This window comes from Centroberyx affinis, unplaced genomic scaffold, assembly GCF_046629955.1.
Source record: "Centroberyx affinis isolate AG114_WGS23_722 - 3 ecotype Tasmania unplaced genomic scaffold, CSIRO-AGI_Caff_v1 ptg003619l_1, whole genome shotgun sequence".
NCBI classification, from domain to species: domain Eukaryota; kingdom Metazoa; phylum Chordata; class Actinopteri; order Beryciformes; family Berycidae; genus Centroberyx; species Centroberyx affinis.
Genome location: NW_027281533.1, coordinates 13,440 through 32,809, shown reverse-complemented (window position 1 = coordinate 32,809; position 19,370 = coordinate 13,440). Strand labels below are relative to the sequence as shown.

General features: G+C 40.4%; 1 protein-coding gene across 1 annotated transcript; it reads left to right on the top strand.

Moving 5' to 3' along the window:
- Nucleotides 1-550: 550 nt before the first annotated feature.
- On the top strand, nt 551-16,872 carry LOC139661786 (cytochrome P450 2J4-like). The gene is made up of 12 exons (XM_071540353.1): nt 551-739; nt 865-1,101; nt 5,905-5,955; nt 6,905-7,057; nt 7,314-7,476; nt 8,416-8,565; nt 8,645-8,805; nt 12,462-12,638; nt 13,742-13,883; nt 14,703-14,890; nt 15,009-15,150; nt 16,691-16,872. The coding sequence occupies exons 1-12, from the start codon at nt 551-553 to the stop codon at nt 16,870-16,872; spliced, it is 1,935 nt and encodes a 644-aa protein (XP_071396454.1).
- Nucleotides 16,873-19,370: the final 2,498 nt, after the last annotated feature.

Below are 19,370 nucleotides of genomic sequence, written 5' to 3'. Positions count from 1 at the left end.
TCAGAAACATCTGGGACAGAAATGTCATTCCTGAGGACTGGGCCAACCCACTGAGCAATTTTACGTTGATTAGACGTTTAAAACACATCTAAATGGCCATAGCCGTCTAGGCTAAATTAAGTTTAAATGGGGTTGAAAAGTGAAAGTTTATTAGATGTCTATACATAGACAATATTATACTGGACTATATGAGAGCTACGCATAGACGCAATGTTGAAATTACTTCTTGTGCTCAGATAATTATCTTGTAGGCTAGTCTACAGGACTTCTCTGGTGCATACTTTTGGTATTTACAGATGTTTATTCATTGTAATAATATATTTACTGCTTGGTCTAAAATAGGTCTATACATAGCCGTAATGATCCTGGGCTATATGAGAGCTAAAGCATAGACGTGACGTTGAAATCACGTCTTTTGCTCAGTGGGAAAGGTCTGATTGCCAAAATTCCAAAGAAAGGCAATCTACAAAACTGCAACAACTGGTGAGGCATCACATTGCTATCCATACCATCCAAGGTCTTCTGCAGAGTCTTGCTGGGCAGAATTGACATGGAGATTGACACCAAACTGAGGCAGGAACAGGCAGGCTTCAGGAAAGGAAGAAGGTGCACTGACCAGATCTTTACACTAAGGAACATCATTGAGCAATGTATGGAGTGGAACAATCCATTACACATCAATTTCATCGACTTCCAGAAAGCTTTTGACAGCTTACACCGTGACACCCTGTGGAAGATCGTGCAATCCTATGGAATTCCTCCAAAGATGACTGCATTGATAAGGATGTTTTACCATCAATTTGAGTGTAGTGTCATTATGGCAACCTCACTGAATGGTTCCCTGTGGAATCTGGTGTACACCAGGGATGTATCATCTCCCCCATTCTCTTCCTGATTGCCATCGACTGGACCATGCGAAAAACCACCTCAGACAAGCCCAGAGGCATCCAGTGGACTCTATTCACCCAGCTAGAAGATCTTGATTATGCTGATGACCTGGCTATCCTCTCCACAAATCATACTCACTTGCAAGAGAAGACGGATAGGACTGATAGATTCTCCAAACAGATGGGTTTGAACGTTAATATCTCCAAAACCCAAGTGATGTGCATAAATTCAACACGCACCAATCACTGTGGATGGTAACTCTCTCGATTATGTCGAGAAGTTTACATATTTGGGAAGTCTCCTCAGTAAAGACAATGCATGCAGCAAAGACATCAGCATAAGGCTCGGGAAAGCTCGCAGTGCATTTGCAAGCCTTCAAACCATCTGGAAGTCAAAGCAGTACAGCCTAAAAACCAAGATCCGACTGTATAACAGCAATGTTAAATCAGTTCTGCTGTATGGCTCAGAATGCTGGCGAGTGGTGGAGAGTGACATGAAAAAGATCAATGCGTTCCACAATGGATGTCTCCAGAAGATATGTCACATCTTTTGGCCAGAAAAGATCTCTAATGAGGACCTGTACAAAAACACAAACTGTCACAATGTCATCGTGGAAATTAAACATCAGCGGTTCAAATGGCTCGGACATGTCCTCAGAATGGACCAGGACCGCATTCCTAAAGTAGCCTTGAGATGGACTCCACCTTGAAAGAGGAAACAAGGGAGGCCAAAAACAACCTGGCGGAGAACTGTGACCTCGGAACTGAAAACAGCTAACCTAACTTGGGGCGAGTCACAACTTGCTGCACAGAATGGTACCAGATGGAAGCAGATAGTCGCAGCCTTATGTTCCAGAGGTAACAAAGAGGATTAAGTAAGTAAGTATTTTGCTTTATAATATAACAGCAATACAGGATTAGAAGGATTAGTAATTAATATGCCTATTGCTATTAATGTAAAGTTAAGAGATCATCAGGCTGTAAAGAAGAATACACACTCCTGTGCAACAGGTGGCAGTATACCTTAGTCTGTGATATGTCAACAACGAGAACCTACATTTTGGAACCAGAGTCCATTGACTTCAATTATTTCCAAACAAACACTATTTAACTGCTGACTTGTCTGCAGTTTTTTTTTTTTTTTTTATTCAAAACATAATTAAGAAGACAATAGTACAATAACCAAGACAACAAAACAACCCCCCCCCCAAAAAAACAAAAAAAAACAAATCAAAACAAAACAAAACACAGCTCAGCTTAATAAATCAGTAACCACGGTTATGTACAATTAGTAGCTCACGAAAAGCCCTGCAGCAGTATAGCAGCCACACCCGGCTCTACATAATTCAGAAATGGTTCCCATATTTTAAACAAAGCGTCCATTTTAGTATGTAAAATACATGTGAGGTATTCTAATGGTACTAAATCAAACAATACTCTCTGCCAGCCTTTAACTGTTGGTACTTTGTCGTTAATCCACTGTAACAGAATGTTTTTCCTTGCCGCGAAGGTAAGGATACAATATAATCTTTTTTTATTAATTGATTTTATACCCTTGCTTGGAAGGCCCAGTATCAAAGACACTGGGTCCAATTCCAATTCTAAACCCAATATTTTTTCCATTTCATTTAACACATTGGACCAATATAGTTGCAATTTCCGACAGGACCAGAAGCAGTGGGTTAAAGTACCGATATCTGTTTTACATTTAAGGCACATGGGAGAAAAAGAAGAGTTAAAGTAGTGTCTACGGTTAGGCGACACATGCATTCTGTGTAAAATTTTTAGCTGTATTGCTCTGTTACGATTACAAACTGAAATTGAGTTTGCATGTCTCCAAATATCTTCCCAATCTTCATTATTAATTTTGATAGATAGCTCTTTCTCCTATTTGCCCTTACTTCCCTCTTTACCCACAGATGAGACTGAACATAAGGTTTTATAGCACAGAGTCATTGTTAATTTTCTGGTTGTATGAAATAATATTCTTTCAATAGATGATAGTTTGGGATTGTTAATTAACGTTGTACTATATATTATGTAGTGCCTTATCTGTAGATAACGGAAGAAGTCTTGCCTGGAAACACCATATTTCTCAATTACTTGTTCAAAAGACATTACAGTATTTTCAGAAAGTAGATCTTTCAATCTGTTAATGCCTTTATCCCTCCATTGTGCAAAACCAGCATCAGTAGATCCAGGCTGAAAATCAGGGTTGTTTATAATTGGAGTAAACACTGATGTCAATTTTGACCTTCCCTCAAGTCGAGACACCAATCGCCATGCTCTAACTGTATTAAGAGTGATAGGGTTATCACAATTTTTCTTTATAATTTTAAAATCCTTAAAAAATAATAGATCCCTCAATGGAACTGTTGACAAAGAGGCTTCAACATCCAACCAGATAGAGTCAATGTCACTAGTAATCCAATCAAAAATATATCTCATATGAGCACATAGCTGATATTTTCCAATATCTGGTAAATCTAATCCCCCAACACAACCAGGTAATTTTAATACATCCATCTTAAGCTTCGGTCTACGCTTATTCCATATAAAGGAGCTTAGCCAGCCATTTAGGTCTTTCATTACCTTATTTGAGAATATAACAGGAATCATTTGAATAGGGTATAGTAATTTTGGTAATATATTCATTTTAACCAAGGACACGCGCCCTAACCAGGATACAGGAAGGGAATTCCAGCGCTCCAAATCTTGTTTAACCTTCTCAAACACAGGAACAAAGTTTGCTTTATACATTTGTTTACATTTAGGAGTAATAGAAATACCCAAATACACAAAGCCAGCCGGGGACCACTTAAAAGGGAAAACAGGTACAGCAGAAGGTATCGATCTAAGGCTCCCGAGTGGCATGGCTTCAGACTTAGTCATGTTAACCTTATAGCCAGAAAAGATACTAAATAAATCAATAACATTAAGAAGAGCTGGTATTGATGTTTCTGGACTGGAGATAAATATCAAAACATCATCTGCATACAGACTTATCTTATGATGCGTATTATCTACTTTCAACCCCTGTATAGAGGGCATAGTTCTAATAGCCTCTGCCAGTGGCTCAATGGCAATGGCGAACAAGAGGGGCGATAGGGGGCATCCTTGTCTCAAACCACGGAACACTGTAAAGTTATCTGACCTAAAACCATTAGTCACCACGGCTGCCTGTGGCTTATCATATAGTACCTCAACCCATTTAATGAAGTTGTCCCCAAGACCAAATTTTTTAAGTGAATAAAATAAATAAGACCATTCTACCCGATCATAGGCTTTTTCAGCATCTAAAGAGATCACTAACCCATCAACATCTGTTTTTTGGAATGCCTGAATAACATTAAGAACACGCCTCACATTATTACATGAATTTCGTCCTTTTATGAAGCCTGTTTGATCTTCTTTTATGATTTTAGGTAAAAGGGCCTCTAAGCGGGTGGCCAAGATTTTTGATAATATCTTCCGATCCACGTTAAGAAGGGAAATTGGTCTATAAGATGAACAAGACTCTGAGCTCTTCTCTTTTTTCAAAATAAGTGAGATATTTGGTTCCCTTAAAGTCTGAGGTAACTGGCAATTTGAGAATGAGTGATTAAACATGTCAAGTAGTGGGTCTGCTAGCAAAACACAGAATTCTTTGTAAAATTCATTACAAAACCCGTCAGGCCCTGGGGCTTTCCCGTTCTGTAGAATTTTAATAGCAGTTAGTACTTCCTCTTTGGAAATGGGGGCATTAAGACCAGATTGAAGCTCCTGTGATATAATAGGAAGCACAAGATTGGCAAAAAATTCTTCCATTAAGTCAGTTGAATCACTGGGCTGTTCAGATGCATAGAGACTGATATAAAATGTTTTAAATGCATCATTAATTAGCTTATTGTCATATGTGCAATTATCCTGCTCATCACGGATTGCTGCAATTGATTGTGAGTCTGCTCTTTTTTTTGTAAGGTAGGCTAAATATCTTCCGGGTTTGTCCCCATGTTCATAAAACTTTTGCCTTGCAAGTCTCATTTTCATCTCTGCATCTTGTGTAAAAAGGCTTTCCAAGGTAGATCTAACTGCCGATATTTCTCTAAAAAGAGCTGGAGAGGGAGAATCCACATATATTTTTTCCTTGTTTTTAAGTTCGATTGTTAACAGATGTTGTTTTTCATGTTTTTGTCGTTTCTTCCTGCATAGGAACGAGATAGCCACACCTCTGGTATACGCCTTAGTAGTTTCCCATAAAAAGGCAGAATTGTCTGTTGATTGACAATTAATGGCTAGGAAGGAATTCAACTCAGTATTAAAATAGGATATAAAAGTTTGGTCTCTCACAATAGTTGCATTAAACTTCCAAAATCTAGTCCTATTGCTTAACCCTTTAAGAGATAATTCCAACATCATACTTGCATGGTCTGAAATGAAAATACTGCCTATTTGACACGAAATAACTGAATGTAGACACAATCCCGGTATAAAGAAATAATCAATTCTGGTGTGGCACTGGTGAGGTGCAGAGAAGAAAGTATATTCCTTACTTCGAGGATGCATTGTCCTCCATACATCCACAAATCCCAAATCTTCACATATAGCGTTTAGTGATTTGGCCTGTGGAGAGAGAGCTATAGTCTTGTGGGGAAATCTATCAATTAATGGATTCAGTAAACAATTAAAATCCCCACCCACTATGGCAAATTCTGACTTTGTCTCCATAAGATCTAAGAACGCCTTAGTTAAGAAATCTGAGGGATGGGCCGGGGGATAATACACATTCATTATTGAGATAACTGTGCCTTGCAAAGCAGCTTTCACAATAACATACCGACCACTCTTATCTTTGATACAATCCAACACTACAAAAGGTAACTTCTTCCTCACCAGAATAGCCACACCTCTACTTCTAGAAGTAAATGAGGAAAAAAACACTTGTTCAAAGCCCCCTTGTTGTAATTTCAAATGCTCTCTCTCTTCAAGGTGTGTTTCTTGCACCAGTGCAATATCAATATGTTCTTTTTTCAAAAAGGAAAGTATTTTTTTTCTTTTAATAGGACTATGGACCCCTCTTATATTCCAAGTGCACAAACGTATTTTATTACTAGCCATATTCCACCCTCAACACAGGTAGGCTACATAGCCTCCTATGAATGCACATCCTAAATGTCATAACACATGTCATTACTGAGCTGCCAAAATAAAAACAAACAACAACAAAAAAACATAAAAAACACCAAACCATAGAAATGTTCAGGGGGTAGTCCCTGCTTCCTTGCTTGCAGGGGACTCCAGACCTCTTCAATACCAAGGCTATAGGCCTTGGCCCATCCTTTATACAAGCCTCATCCCGAACAGAAATTAAATATAACATCAGTGAAAGAAAAAAGAGGCTACACTTTACTCTTCCCTGGCACCCTAACATAGAATTTCACCACCCCATAAGCTCATTGACGGTGGCTAATACCGATTACCCTAACGTTGTTTACCACCTACTGTAATAAAACAGATGTTGCAACATAAGCTCATATTTACACACTTGTCACAGAAACTGACTCAGTCTGTCTCTCCACATTTATATTCCAGTGCATGGACAAGGTAATGTACGGCCTGTGGTAGTAAATTGTCACAAAAGAAAACTGTAAACTGAGGTACTCACACAACCTAGTCATCCCACATATCAACTCAAGTCCAAAGTTAACACAGTAACACAAAGTTAACACAGTTAACACCAGGCAACACATACCTACTATTAAGTTAGACTCTATCATAGTTGCATTATAACAGGGCAACTGATTAACAGTGTTTGATGTTTGATTTTCAAAAACAAAGAGGTCAAAGTCAAGGAAAAGTAGCATCTGATTGGCAGATACCCATAGGCCTTTGTGGTGTGGCAAAGAGCAACAACATCAGACTTCCCTCTGTCACACAGCAGGAAGGAAAAACAGTCCAAAAGGGCCAAAGCCCTTGTTTGCAAAATGGATTCAGTCTCTTCTGTATTTGGATCCTCTGCTCCTTGGGTGGATGCTCAGAGTCTGCTCCTCTTCACTGTGGTCTTCTTCCTCATAGCAGATTATATCAAGAACCGCCGGCCAAGCAGCTTCCCTCCTGGACCCTGGGCGTTACCCTTTGTGGGGAACATATTTACCGTGGACTTTAACAGGACACACAAGAATCTGACTCAGGTATGAACAGAGGTTACATGTCAAATGTTAAAATTGTGTCACCATTGTTAATTGATAGGGTACATATTTTTGTCATTAAACTATCCAATTCTTATTACACGTGTTAACCAAGACCTTCAGCTGCATGTTTTTTATTCCATCTCTACATACTCTTTTTCCTGGCTGTACCCCATCTAAGTCTGTAGCTACCTTTACCATCAAACACATGTAATATGTCTGGGCTATGCTATTCCTCCTCTCTCACACCTCTTTACAGTTAGCAGAGAGATATGGAGACGTGTACAGCCTGAGAATGGGTCAGAAGTGGATGGTGGTGTTGAATGGGTTCCAGATCCTAAAAGAGGCTCTAGTGGTCCAGGGAGACAGCCTGGCAGACCGTCCAATACTTCCTCTCCTGGAGGAGATAACACTCAGTCGAGGTGAGAGGACTTGTCATGCTGTAGGAAATGTCCTCCCATGTGGGTAATATTAATGTAAGGAAAATGTGTCTTAACACACAGTGGTACTGATTGTGAAGAATTATTAATTGTTGTTCAATATTAATAGTTCATCTACAATGCACACAGAGGCTAATCTTGTGTATCGACAGTTCTCCACACAGTATTTTGTGACTGTTGTGGTTAATAATACTGTATCGATAGGAAAGTATTGATGAATGAATATACTGTATATTACATTGCTCTGTCTCCCAGTCAATGTGACAGTTGACACAATGTGCGTTTTTTTTCACTTTCAAGAAGGTTAAAAACTTGCCCTTGCTAATGTACATTTTTCTGACTTGGCACTTGGAAGTGTGGAGACAACCATTCTTTAACCTTTGGGAAATATCTGTATTTATGTGTTGTGTGCACACATCTTTGTCTTCCTATTTTCATTTGAACCTGTTGTTTAAGATATATCTATGTCATCTTTAAGATAAGCACACTTTTGTTTTCAAATAGTTTTCAGTAGCGCCTTAAAACTTATTGATGATTGCTTACATTAGTCATGTACACTGAATATACCAAATATTAGGGACATCTTCCTGATATTTAGTTGCAGCCCCTTTTGCACAATTCACATCTCAGTTGTCTCAGAGCTTAGAAATCCTTCTCTAACTCGTCTACCTCTTTTTATATATATCTCCTCCTTTGTGATTGGTACAGATTTAATAAGAGAAATCAATAAGGGGCAATGGCTCACTAATATTGTCCCTAATATTTTGTTTGGTGTATAGCAACAACAGATATGGATAGATTTAATAACCTAGTAATAGATTGAAAATTTGTCCAATTAATTTGATTCCTATTAGGATTAGGTTTTCAGGTTCTTTTTCTACTGTTGACAAGTTTGTTCAGCCCCTGAATATTTCCCCTCAGGTGTAATTTTCACTAATGGCCATATGTGGAAGCAGCAGAGGCGTTTTGCACTTTCTACCCTCAAATACTTCGGAGTTGGCAAGAAGTCCCTGGAACCTGCCATCTTGGATGAATTCACATATTGTGCTAAAGACATTGCTGACCATAAAGGTAAATAGTGAATGCATAGTGAGACATTTGGAATGAACAGATACACAATTTACATATAATTGTCTGTTTAACTGTCCAGGTAAGCCCTTTAATCCACACTTAATCATCAACAATGCTGTCTCCAACATCATCTGCTCCCTGGTTTTTGGTCATCGCTTTGAGTACGGGGATGAGAGGTTCATGAAACTGATAAAGAAGTTTGAAACTGCTCTCCAGATTGAAGCCTCCATTTGGGCACAGGTAAGTAATATATACAGAACATGGCCAAAAGTATACAAGCAGCACTAATTAGTGGATTCTGGTAGCCTATATAAAATCTCATGCAATCTCCATAGACAGGTATTGGCAGTAGAATGGGCCGTACTGAAGAGCTCAGTGACCTTCAACATCATAGGAAGGCAGCAATGTTCCAACATCTTGTGGAAAGGCTTCCCAGAAGAGTGGAGGCTGTTATAGCAGCAAAGGGGGGGACAAACTACACATTAATGCCCATGAGTTTGGAATGAGATGTTCGATGAGCAAGACGTCCACATACTTTTGGTATGTATATGGTATATACCCAGCTTAAGGTCACTGGACAATGTTACTCCATATTATGGAAAATCTGCATGGTGCATGTGAGCTGATTTGTAAATGGATACATTATCAACATTCAGTGATATTTAAGTAGGTTGCCGCCAGGGGTGGATTACCGAACGGGCCTACCGGGCCCAGGCCCAGGGGCCCAAGAGCTCAGGGGGCCCCTAAGCCAGAGCCTCTGCGTGCAGTCGCTGTTATTAAGTTTGCATTTCTTGTCGCATTGTCAAAGGGTTTAGTCATTCATCAATAACAGAGTCCCAAAAGTCCTATTGAAAAACTGAAAACTGAAAAACTGTTTATGTGGAATTTCTGTAAAGTCATGGTTCATGGAGACCCCATTATGTTGTTATCCACCCCTGATCTGTCTGAATGGGGCCCCTCAATCATATAACATAATATAACATCATATAACACTTGACTGTATACTTGACTGAGGAGGAGGAGCAGACCGGTGCTAAAGAAGAGGGCCAACGGCAACGCGCGTCGCCTCCGCCGCCTGCTAGCATCATGGAGGATCAGTTACAGCCTCCTGAAAGAGAGCAGGGTGAGGCTTGGTTTGAAGCTGTAACTGACCCAGCTTTGTGTGGGAACACTCAAAGTGAGTGGGCCAAAGCAGTTCTTATTGACAGAGGAGTTAAAGTGTTCCACAATCGGCGTGCACATTATCCAGCCTCTGTAAGGGACAGTGGGATTGGTGGCAAGACTCGAGTTTTAACAAATGAGCAGCTTACATGCAGATTGCCCAATGGCCAAGTGGTTGATAGAGAGTGGATTAGGTATTCCCCATCCACAGGAAATATTTACTGTTTTGCATGCAAGCTGTTTTCCACCAAATCACAAGCATTCGTTACTGGCTACTGTGACTGGAAATACCCAGAGCGAATCGGCGAGTACGAGAGAAGTGGAGAACATCTAGCCTGCGTGCTTGCCCTGCATCATAGAGCCACAGGTGCCACCGTGGACGCCGACCTTATAAAGAAAATCGATGGAGAGAGGCAATATTGGAGAGAGGTGCTGAGGAGAGTTGTCTCTGTCATCAAGTTCTTGGGGGAGAGGGGCCTTGCATTTAGGGGACATGACGAATTGCTAGGTTCACCACACAACGGTAACTACTTGGGCATCTTTGAATTGTTGTCACAATTTGACCCGTTCTTGGCAGAGCATATGAGAAAGTTTGGACAGATGGGTAGGGGCAGTGTTTCATATTTATCCTCAACAATTTGTGAAGAGTTTATAGAACTTATGGGTGAGAAAACTAAACAAGCAATTACAAAGGAATTACAAGATGCTAAGTATTTCTCTGTAATAGTCGACTCGACCCCCAATTTATCCCATGTAGATCAGCTCACCTTTATATTCAGATTTGTGAGCAAAACGGACAATGTAGTGGAACGCTTTGTAGGATTTGAGCCCATCACTAGTCATACAGGCGAAAGCTTAGCAGACTGTGTTGTCTCAATGGTGCACGATCTTGGACTAGACTTGGCAAACTGCCGCGGACAATCGTATGATAATGCCAGTAATATGTCTGGAAAATACAACGGATTGCAGGCGCATCTAAAGAAGAGGAATCCATTGATTCACTATGTCCCCTGTGCTGCCCATTCTTTAAATCTGGTCGGAGTCAACAGTATTGAAACCTGTAGCAATGTAGTTGGCAAATATTTTGACTTGTTGCAGTCTCTATATACGTTCACCTCCGCCTCCACGCATCGCTGGGGCACAGTATTTAGAGATTCAAATGTGCGCATTGATCTAACTCTTAAATCTCTCTCCACTACACGCTGGAGCTGCCGTGCTGACTCAACGAAAGCACTGTGGCAAACTTATCAAAAGATACAAGAGAACCTTAGGACTTTGTCTACGGATGACACAGAAAAAAGGGACACGCGCTTTGAAGCGGCTGCGCTCTGTGCGCAATTGGAGACGTTGGAGATGGCATTCATGGCCAAGTTTTGGGATACTGTATTATCAAGATTTCAAGCAACTAGCGCTATTTTGTAGTGAAGTGATATAGCCCTTGTAACTGCAGTTAAGGCACTCGAATCGTTGCATGATTTTGTGGCTGCACAGAGAGACCTTTTTGACAGTTTTGAGAGGGCCGCTCTGAGTGTACCTGGCGTCAGCCAAACTTAAAGACATGACAGCCATCGCAGAAAGAGATGCAAGAATTTTGCTGACGAGAGTGGAGAGCAGGATATTGAGCTTGATGGAAGACGCAAGTTTCAGGTAGAGACCTTCAATGTTGCCATCGACATGCTTACTCAGAGCCTCGGACACCGTCTGGAGGCCTACGGGCAGCTGTGCAGTTTGTTCAGTGTGCTTTTCTGTGCAAAATCTGAGTCCAATGCCTCAGTAATTGAGAAGGCTAAAGTTCTGGCATCTGCATACCCATCTGACCTAGATGACAGTTTAGGCGATGAACTAATTCAGCTCAGATCATTTATTAAGCCTGAAGATTATACAAGCCCAAAAGGACTGCTCTGAATAATTCTAGATTGTGGCCTGCAATCTATGTTTCCAAATGTTTATGTCGCGCTGCGTCTATTTCTGACTCTGCCCGTCACTAATTGCGAAGGGGAGCGGTCATTCTCTGTCCTGTCCAGGATTAAAAACGAGTTGAGGACTAACATGACGCAAAAACGCCTCAAGGCACTTTCTCTCATGGCAATTGAGAGCGAACTGACCAATACACTGGACTTTGATGATATCGTGGATGATTTCGCACGAAGCAGAGCCAGGAAAAAATGCATTGCATAAGGTAAGACGATTTTATGATTAATTCAGGTTTATAATCTTCCTGTGTTTGCTATATTTGACACCATAGCTTGCTATCAATTGCTTTGTAGACTTTGCTTTTGTTAATATTAGAGGTGGCTTAAACTTATCTCTTATTTGTGGTTGAGAGCGGTGTATTTTGTTAATGTGCTGTTGGCTTTAATTGAGTGTGCCTGCGCTGTAAATCCTGTGTTGTTGAGATACAGGTGAATTTATTTCTAGTTATTGTGCTGTTGGCTTTGAGTGTTCCTGTGCTGTAAATCCTGTTGAGATGCAGGTGAATGTATGTTTTAGTTAATATGCTGTTGGCGTTAATTGTGTTTATGTGTGCTGTAAATCCTGTTGAGGTGCAGGTGAATTTAGGCTGCAAGTCAGTGTACCTGCCCTGCCGGGGGGGGGGGGGGGGGGCTTTTACGCGTCCGTGCCCAGGGGCCCATTGTCTCATAATCCGCCTATGGTTGCCGCAAATGTATTAGAAACACTTTTATCCCGCTTTCAGAAATCTCTAATCATTACATTGTTATCACTCAATTCTGCAGCTCTACAACTCATTCCCTCTGCTGATGAGACATTTGCCGGGGCCACACCAGACAGTCCTACACATCTGGAATGAGGTGAAGGATTTGATAAGAGCAGAGATTAAAGAGCACAAAGACAACTGGGACCCCACAGAGCTGAGAGACTACATCGACTGCTACCTGATGGAGATTCAGATGGTGACTAGCAATAGAAAGCTTCAATTATCAGTATCTGAATGTAAAATTAAACTTAATATACAGCATAAGTAAAAAGTTAATTCGTAAAGCTTGTGATACATTGCTTAAGATGATATGAAAAAAACAAAACATTTTTGCAATATATTTCTTGTTTTCACATACATAGCAGACCTATCCACTACTAAGGTATCAAACTGACATAGCTTTTAAATGTGGCATCATTCCCAGTAGGTGGTGGTGATAGTGCAAAGCTCAAATGTGCAGTTTTGCACTCTTATCACTATCAGCATACTTAAAGGATAAGGCTGGTGTTTTTTAATGCACTGCTTACCGTCAACAAATCCTATGAAAATAACAAAATCAACAATGTGTTTGCTCTACTCCCGTTACTTTCTGACTTCCCACGTACCGTTTTAACCCGGAAGTCATTGGCTCCAATTGTAAGCTAAAAACCTTGAAATACAGCTCACAAAGACATAGTTTAAATTTAAAAAATCGCTAACTGTTACCACGAAAAGTCAGGCTGTTATTATCATTATTAGTTATTACCAAATCAAATTCAAATGAGAACAAATTCTTCATTACACTATTACGACTATTTTTGGTGCTACGGAACTACTTTCCTGAGATCGCAAACGTGTTTACAGCCGGCTTATTAAGTTGTTTGAGAAAAAAGTCAGCTGGCCCGGTGCATCACGATGATGAAATATGCTGCCCAGAGCAACGGCATGGCTCTTTGACGTGTTTTTAATTTTTTTTTTTTTAATACAATGGAGTTCTATGGCTGCTGGGACATGGCTTCATTGGGCACCGGCTACATGGACGAGACTTGTTGGCAAAACAAAATCATTGCTGATTTTGTTATTTTCATAGGATTTGTTGACGGTAAGCAATGCATTAAAAAACACCAGCCTTATCCTTTAATATTTAACTTTAGTCTACTAAAGCAAAATATTAAAAGGTTTAAAAAGCTTTCCAGTAAGGATTAAAAGGTTTTTAACACTGACTTGAAAGTAAATTCAATCAACAAGGCATGTACATGTAAGTGTTCTGACTTTTTTTTTTTTTACAGTTCATTCTAATGTATTTGGATGTATTCTCAGAGTAAAGGGGATGCTCAGACTACTTTTGATGAGGATAACCTGGTGATGTGTGCCTTGGATCTGTTTGTGGCTGGCTCTGAGACCACATCCACCACCCTTCGCTGGGCCTTCCTCTACATGGCAAAGTACCCAGAGATTCAGGGTAGGATCACTGAACAGGCCAAAGAAGCTCTTTGGTCTGACTCAATGGTGTGCACAGGTGCTGACCAAACAGCAAAATTGGCAGCATTTAACTGTGTAGTGTGTAAAATCAACATTAAGCCAGTGTTTATGCAAGTCCAAAACCATCTAACACCCATTTTACATTTTTAGATATTTTTGAAAAGCCGTTCCATAGCCATATCTGCTCTATGAGTGGACAAACAACTCTCCAATCAACACTTGTCAACACTAAATAAAATTGCCATTGAAAAATCAACACTTTTTAAGACTGGAAAATTGTGCTGGCCAGATGTCCTGAAACACTCCAGCCTTGTTAAGTAATTGTCATCTTCTGTTCCCATTTTCTCTTGCCTGCTCCAGAGAGTTTGTGCAAGCCAGTCACGAGTATTACAAGAAAAATGTCTTCTCTCCAGTTTTTTTTTGTTTAAAGTTTAATTATGTTTGGGCCACTGAACTATTTAGTACTGGGAATAGGTTGAAAAGCAAACGTAGATCATGTAATTCTTTTTACTCCATGCTGACTCATATGGTACATCAGTGGTAGCATGGCCATATGCCGCAAGAACTCACTCTGTGCAACAAAAATGTAACTGTTAAAAAACAAGAAGGATTTTCTAAACTGGTTGATTGCTGCAGATCAACAGGGAGACAAATCTACTTGGCTACTTATTAGTAGCAGAAATCCAACATGGCACTGTCCAGGCAGTCCTAGAAAGTTGCCCTATAAATTGTTATGGTGTAGCCAGAAAGCCTCTTGGTGAAATAAGCCCTTCTTATCTGTTCCTCTCCTTCTCCATAGAAAAGGTCCAGGCTGAGATAGACAGAGTGATTGGACAGTCCAGACAGCCAGGCATGGCAGACCGTACCAATCTGCCCTATACTGACGCTGTCGTCCATGAGGTCCAGAGGATGGGCAACATAGTTCCTCTCAGCCTGCCTCATGTCACCAGCAGGGACGTCCAGCTGGGAGGATACACAGTCCCAAAGGTCATTTCTCAATGTGGCTTACTTAGCACTGTAAAAGATATAATGTTGTTCAAGTAAGGAGTTTTCACGTCATGTACCATATTGCTTTAATGAGTTTTGATTGCAATCCAATCATCAGGGTGTTACAGTAATTCCCAATTTGACCTCGGTGCTGTTCGACAAGAGCGAGTGGGAGACGCCCTTCACCTTTAACCCAGGACACTTTCTAAATGAAGAGGATAAGTTTGTGAAGCGAGCCGCATTCCTCCCTTTCTCTGCTGGTAAGGAGCAACACAATAGCTGCTTTTCCACCGCATGGTACCGGCTCAACTCGACTCTACTCGCCTTTTTTGGTTTTCCATTGGGCAGGTACCAGGTACCATATTACCTGGTACCTTTTTTGGTAGCACCTCCGTCAAGGTTCCAAGCGAGCTGAAGCGATACCAAAAGGTGACGTGAAAACACTGCAGACTACTGATTGGTAAGAGAGAATCGTCATCACTGTGCGACACGGGACATCCTGCACAAACCCGCCATATTTAAATAGCCAAGCTACTGTGGCTACTGCTACTTCGGCCGCAATTTTTTAACTTAATTTAACTTAACCTAATTTAAATTTAATTAACTACTATTAAATGGCAACCCGCACGTTAGCTACCAGGTTAGCTTACCCTCTTGCATCGCCTTTGAGCAACCAGAGTCGTCTCGTCGTCTGAGCTTTGATGTAGGATTTCCCAAACTCTCCTGTTTTTTTCAGCAGTCTTTTGTCTTGCTGCCTTCAGCCTCTTCTGAAATAAAATCTGTCTCCTTGCTGTGACTAACAGCCACATACCGAGAATCAAGAACACCATCCTTTTCGATATCCTCCATTGTTGCCGTGTGTGTCGCGTTGAAGATGACGTCACGGCAGTTTCATGCGGCGTCGCTATGATGACCAGTTGTGGGGGGGTGGCACATTGAGGGGGGTACTATCTGCAGTGGAAAACCAAGTGGTACTACCAAAAGCGAGTAGAGTCGAGTCGAGGCAAGGCGAGTTGAGCTGGTACCATGCGGTGGAAAAAGCGGCAAATGATTCACTCATTCATTACTACTACATTATTACATTATTACTCGCTGTTTGAGTTTTTGTTGTTGTCGTATGTACAGTACGTTTCTCCCATGTTTTTTATGCTGCACCAGAATTGCCCTCCAGGGACAATAAAGATTTATTGAATTGAATTCACCTGCTGAAACACCCAGGACAGGTTGTCAGTCCATCACAGAGTGAACACAGTTAGATAGACTCACACTCACACTCACACCTATGGGCAATTTAGAGTCTCCAATCTGGACTGTTGGCGGAAACCGGAGCACCCAGAGGAAACCCACGTGATCAAAGGGAGAACATGCAAACGCTGGACTTTTATAGACTTTTAATGAAAAGTGGTATGGGTTTCTTTTTTTATTTGGTTATGATTTGTGCGTATGTATGATCTTGTGTATGTATTTTAATAGGTTTGGGCTCAGGTTTGTTTGATGTTGCATGTGTTTTACTTTATATGTGTATGATTGTGTTATTTTAAGATAGCTTTTAAGGGTTTGCCTAACTTAAAGCTGTTTTGTTACCATGTGTCCTTTAGTCTTTCATGTCTTGTCTTTCTTTTATTCTCTCTTTGTGAAGCGCTTTGTAAAAAAAGTCGCTATATAATTAACTTTTACTTACTTAGGAGAATTACATCATGGTTGTCATTGATTAGCGTGACTGCTTAGTAGAAATCACCCATTGTCAAATAAACATTAACTTTTTTTCTTCCATAAGTTGAGGATGTTTTTCTGTCCCAGGTAAACGAGTGTGTCTCGGGGAGAACCTGGCCAGGATGGAGCTTTTCCTCTTCTTCACCTCCTTCATGCAGCGGTTCACCTTCTCCATGCCTGCTGGTGTGAAGCCTTCACTTGACTACCGCTTTGGGGTCACTCTGGCACCGGCTCACTATGAAATCTGTGCTATCCTGCGTCAAAAGTAATTCTGTCCAATGGAGATGTCAGGCAGTCATGGGATCAACTGCCAATATGATGGAGGTTCCTCTATGACCACAGATACATTAAAAACACGCTATTAAATTTGCAATGAACTTTTCTTTGAACATATCATTTATTTTTTGAATGACTTTTGTATATTATTTCTTCATTTAAATGTAGTAGGTGAAGGTATCCCAGAGATTCCCTACCATTTAATTGGTGTGGTGGGTCACCCTGCCCTAAAGAGCTGCTAACCCTAAAAATACCTACATCCACTTCTAATGCATTTGCATCTAATTTTGATGCCAGTACAGAAATATCCACAAAGGACCAATTTCTGTAATCAAGTGCAGGGAGTGAAAGACTTATTTTAAGACAATTTTATTTTATACGAGCTTTCTTATTGGCAAGTCCTACATACCTCCATTTTCAATAAAATCTCAAGTTTTGTATCTGTTTTTGCTTGTTAGAGGAAATTTGGTTTGTGAAGCCCCCTCGTAGTTATTCCTTTCATACAGCGAGACAATTTCACTTGAAAACCCCAATGATAGAGCCTTAATATAAATTTTACTGGGGACCCAATTGGATGATGAGTACGCTGAAAGTTCGGAAAAGTTCAAAGACAATGAAGGAATAACAGGCCAACAATTTAGAAACATTGAGATTTTACTGAAATACAAGCTACTTAATGGATCATTTGTATGCTACATTTATAGAACGTCTTGAATGACATTCTAAGAGGCATGTAACGTTTGCTGATTAAAAATGGCCACATTAAAATACCAGTGTGTTAGTTTGGCATGACGCTCTCTCCATACAAGAGAGGACAGCATATACCAGAGCTAGTGTTAAAGTAGCTTTACATCTCTGGTGAGAGGCCTTTGATTCTACTGCTAACAGCAGTAGTCTGATGTCTGATGGCCTAGCTGTGGGACAACACAACATTTGGAAATTTGACAGTCAAACAATCATCTAATCATGACTCTTGGCTCCATCGTGTGTACTATTTTATGGTGAGTGTTGAATACCAGCACATATTACACTTACACAGTGGTCCCGAGCATGGAGGAAGTCAAAGAGCTCCTCAGCCCTCCTCAGTCGCAGACCGAGAGCCAACTCTGGTCTCACACTGCTCCAGCCGCTCTCGAGTGTGGACGCAATGCTCTGCCTCTTCACATTTCTGTCACATTGTCTCAAGGGGATCCTAGAATAGAATATTCAACATTTAGTATATGACATTTGATTGATGCACTTCACCAACGCTTCCTAAGGATCCAGGAACACATATTTTCAGTATGGGGGGCCATACCTCTGCCGGAGAGCAGCGAAGGCATTGGTAAAAGGAAAAGGGCTGTTGGCATAAGGTAGGGCGAGGTGACGCACAGGTGAAACACTTTTGTTTTCACAGCATAGGCATATAGGCCTATACAAGATGCAGTAAGCTATATATGGCTGCCAGAACATCAGACACTTACTCAAACGTTAGCTTATACCACACCACTTGGAGGGATATCATGAAGAAATACATTTTAACCTGTAATTTGGTATGTGTTTAAGTCATCAAATTTTAGCCTAAATTTTGTTTCCTTGAATTTACCTGTTAGTATTTATAAATGAACAAATGAAATGAACCACTTTTTCTCAAAGCATAAATCACCAGATTATTAAACCTCAAACCTCAAACCTGTGATGTTGTCAAGATATAAAACCTGGAGCTGCTCCATTGCTGATTAGGAGGCTGATGCTGTAGATCCACGGTGTTCATTTGAGTGTTTACAGCCTGGACAAATGAGCTGTGCTCAATTACAGCTCTGTTATTTCTAAACCAGAAAAATCTACCCAAATCCCTCTATTGCTAGCAAAGCTCCTAATTTACATCCTGATGGCATCACTAGTTTATTACTAGCCAATCATTTCAGTTTTCTGGTTTCTGGCTTTGGGACACAAATGCTCATATTAACAAATATTGATTGGTCTGTCTCATACCATAAAATACAAATTAATTAATGAGTGGTATTTCACATATGATATAACAGAAATACAGGATTAGAAGGATTAGTAATTAATATGGCCAGTGTTAAGTAATGTAAGAGATCATCAGACTGCAAAAAATAATACACACTCCTGTGCAACAGGTGGCAATATACTTTAGTTTGTGATGTCAACAATGAGAACCTACATTTTGGAACCAGAGTCCATTGACTTCAATTATTTCCTTTGCTGCTGGCTGATAAACAAACACTATTTAACTGCTGACATTCTGTCTGCACAGTTAACACCAGGCAACACACCATATAGACTAACCTACTATTAAGTTAGACTCCATCATAGTTGCATTATAACAGGGCAACTGATTAACAGTGTTTGATGTTTGATTTTCAAAAACAAAGAGGTCAAAGTCAAGGAAAAGTAGCATTTGATCAGCAGATACCCATAGGCCTTTGTGGTGTGGCAAAGAGCAACAACATCAGACTTCTCTCACTCAGCAGGAAGGAAAAACAGT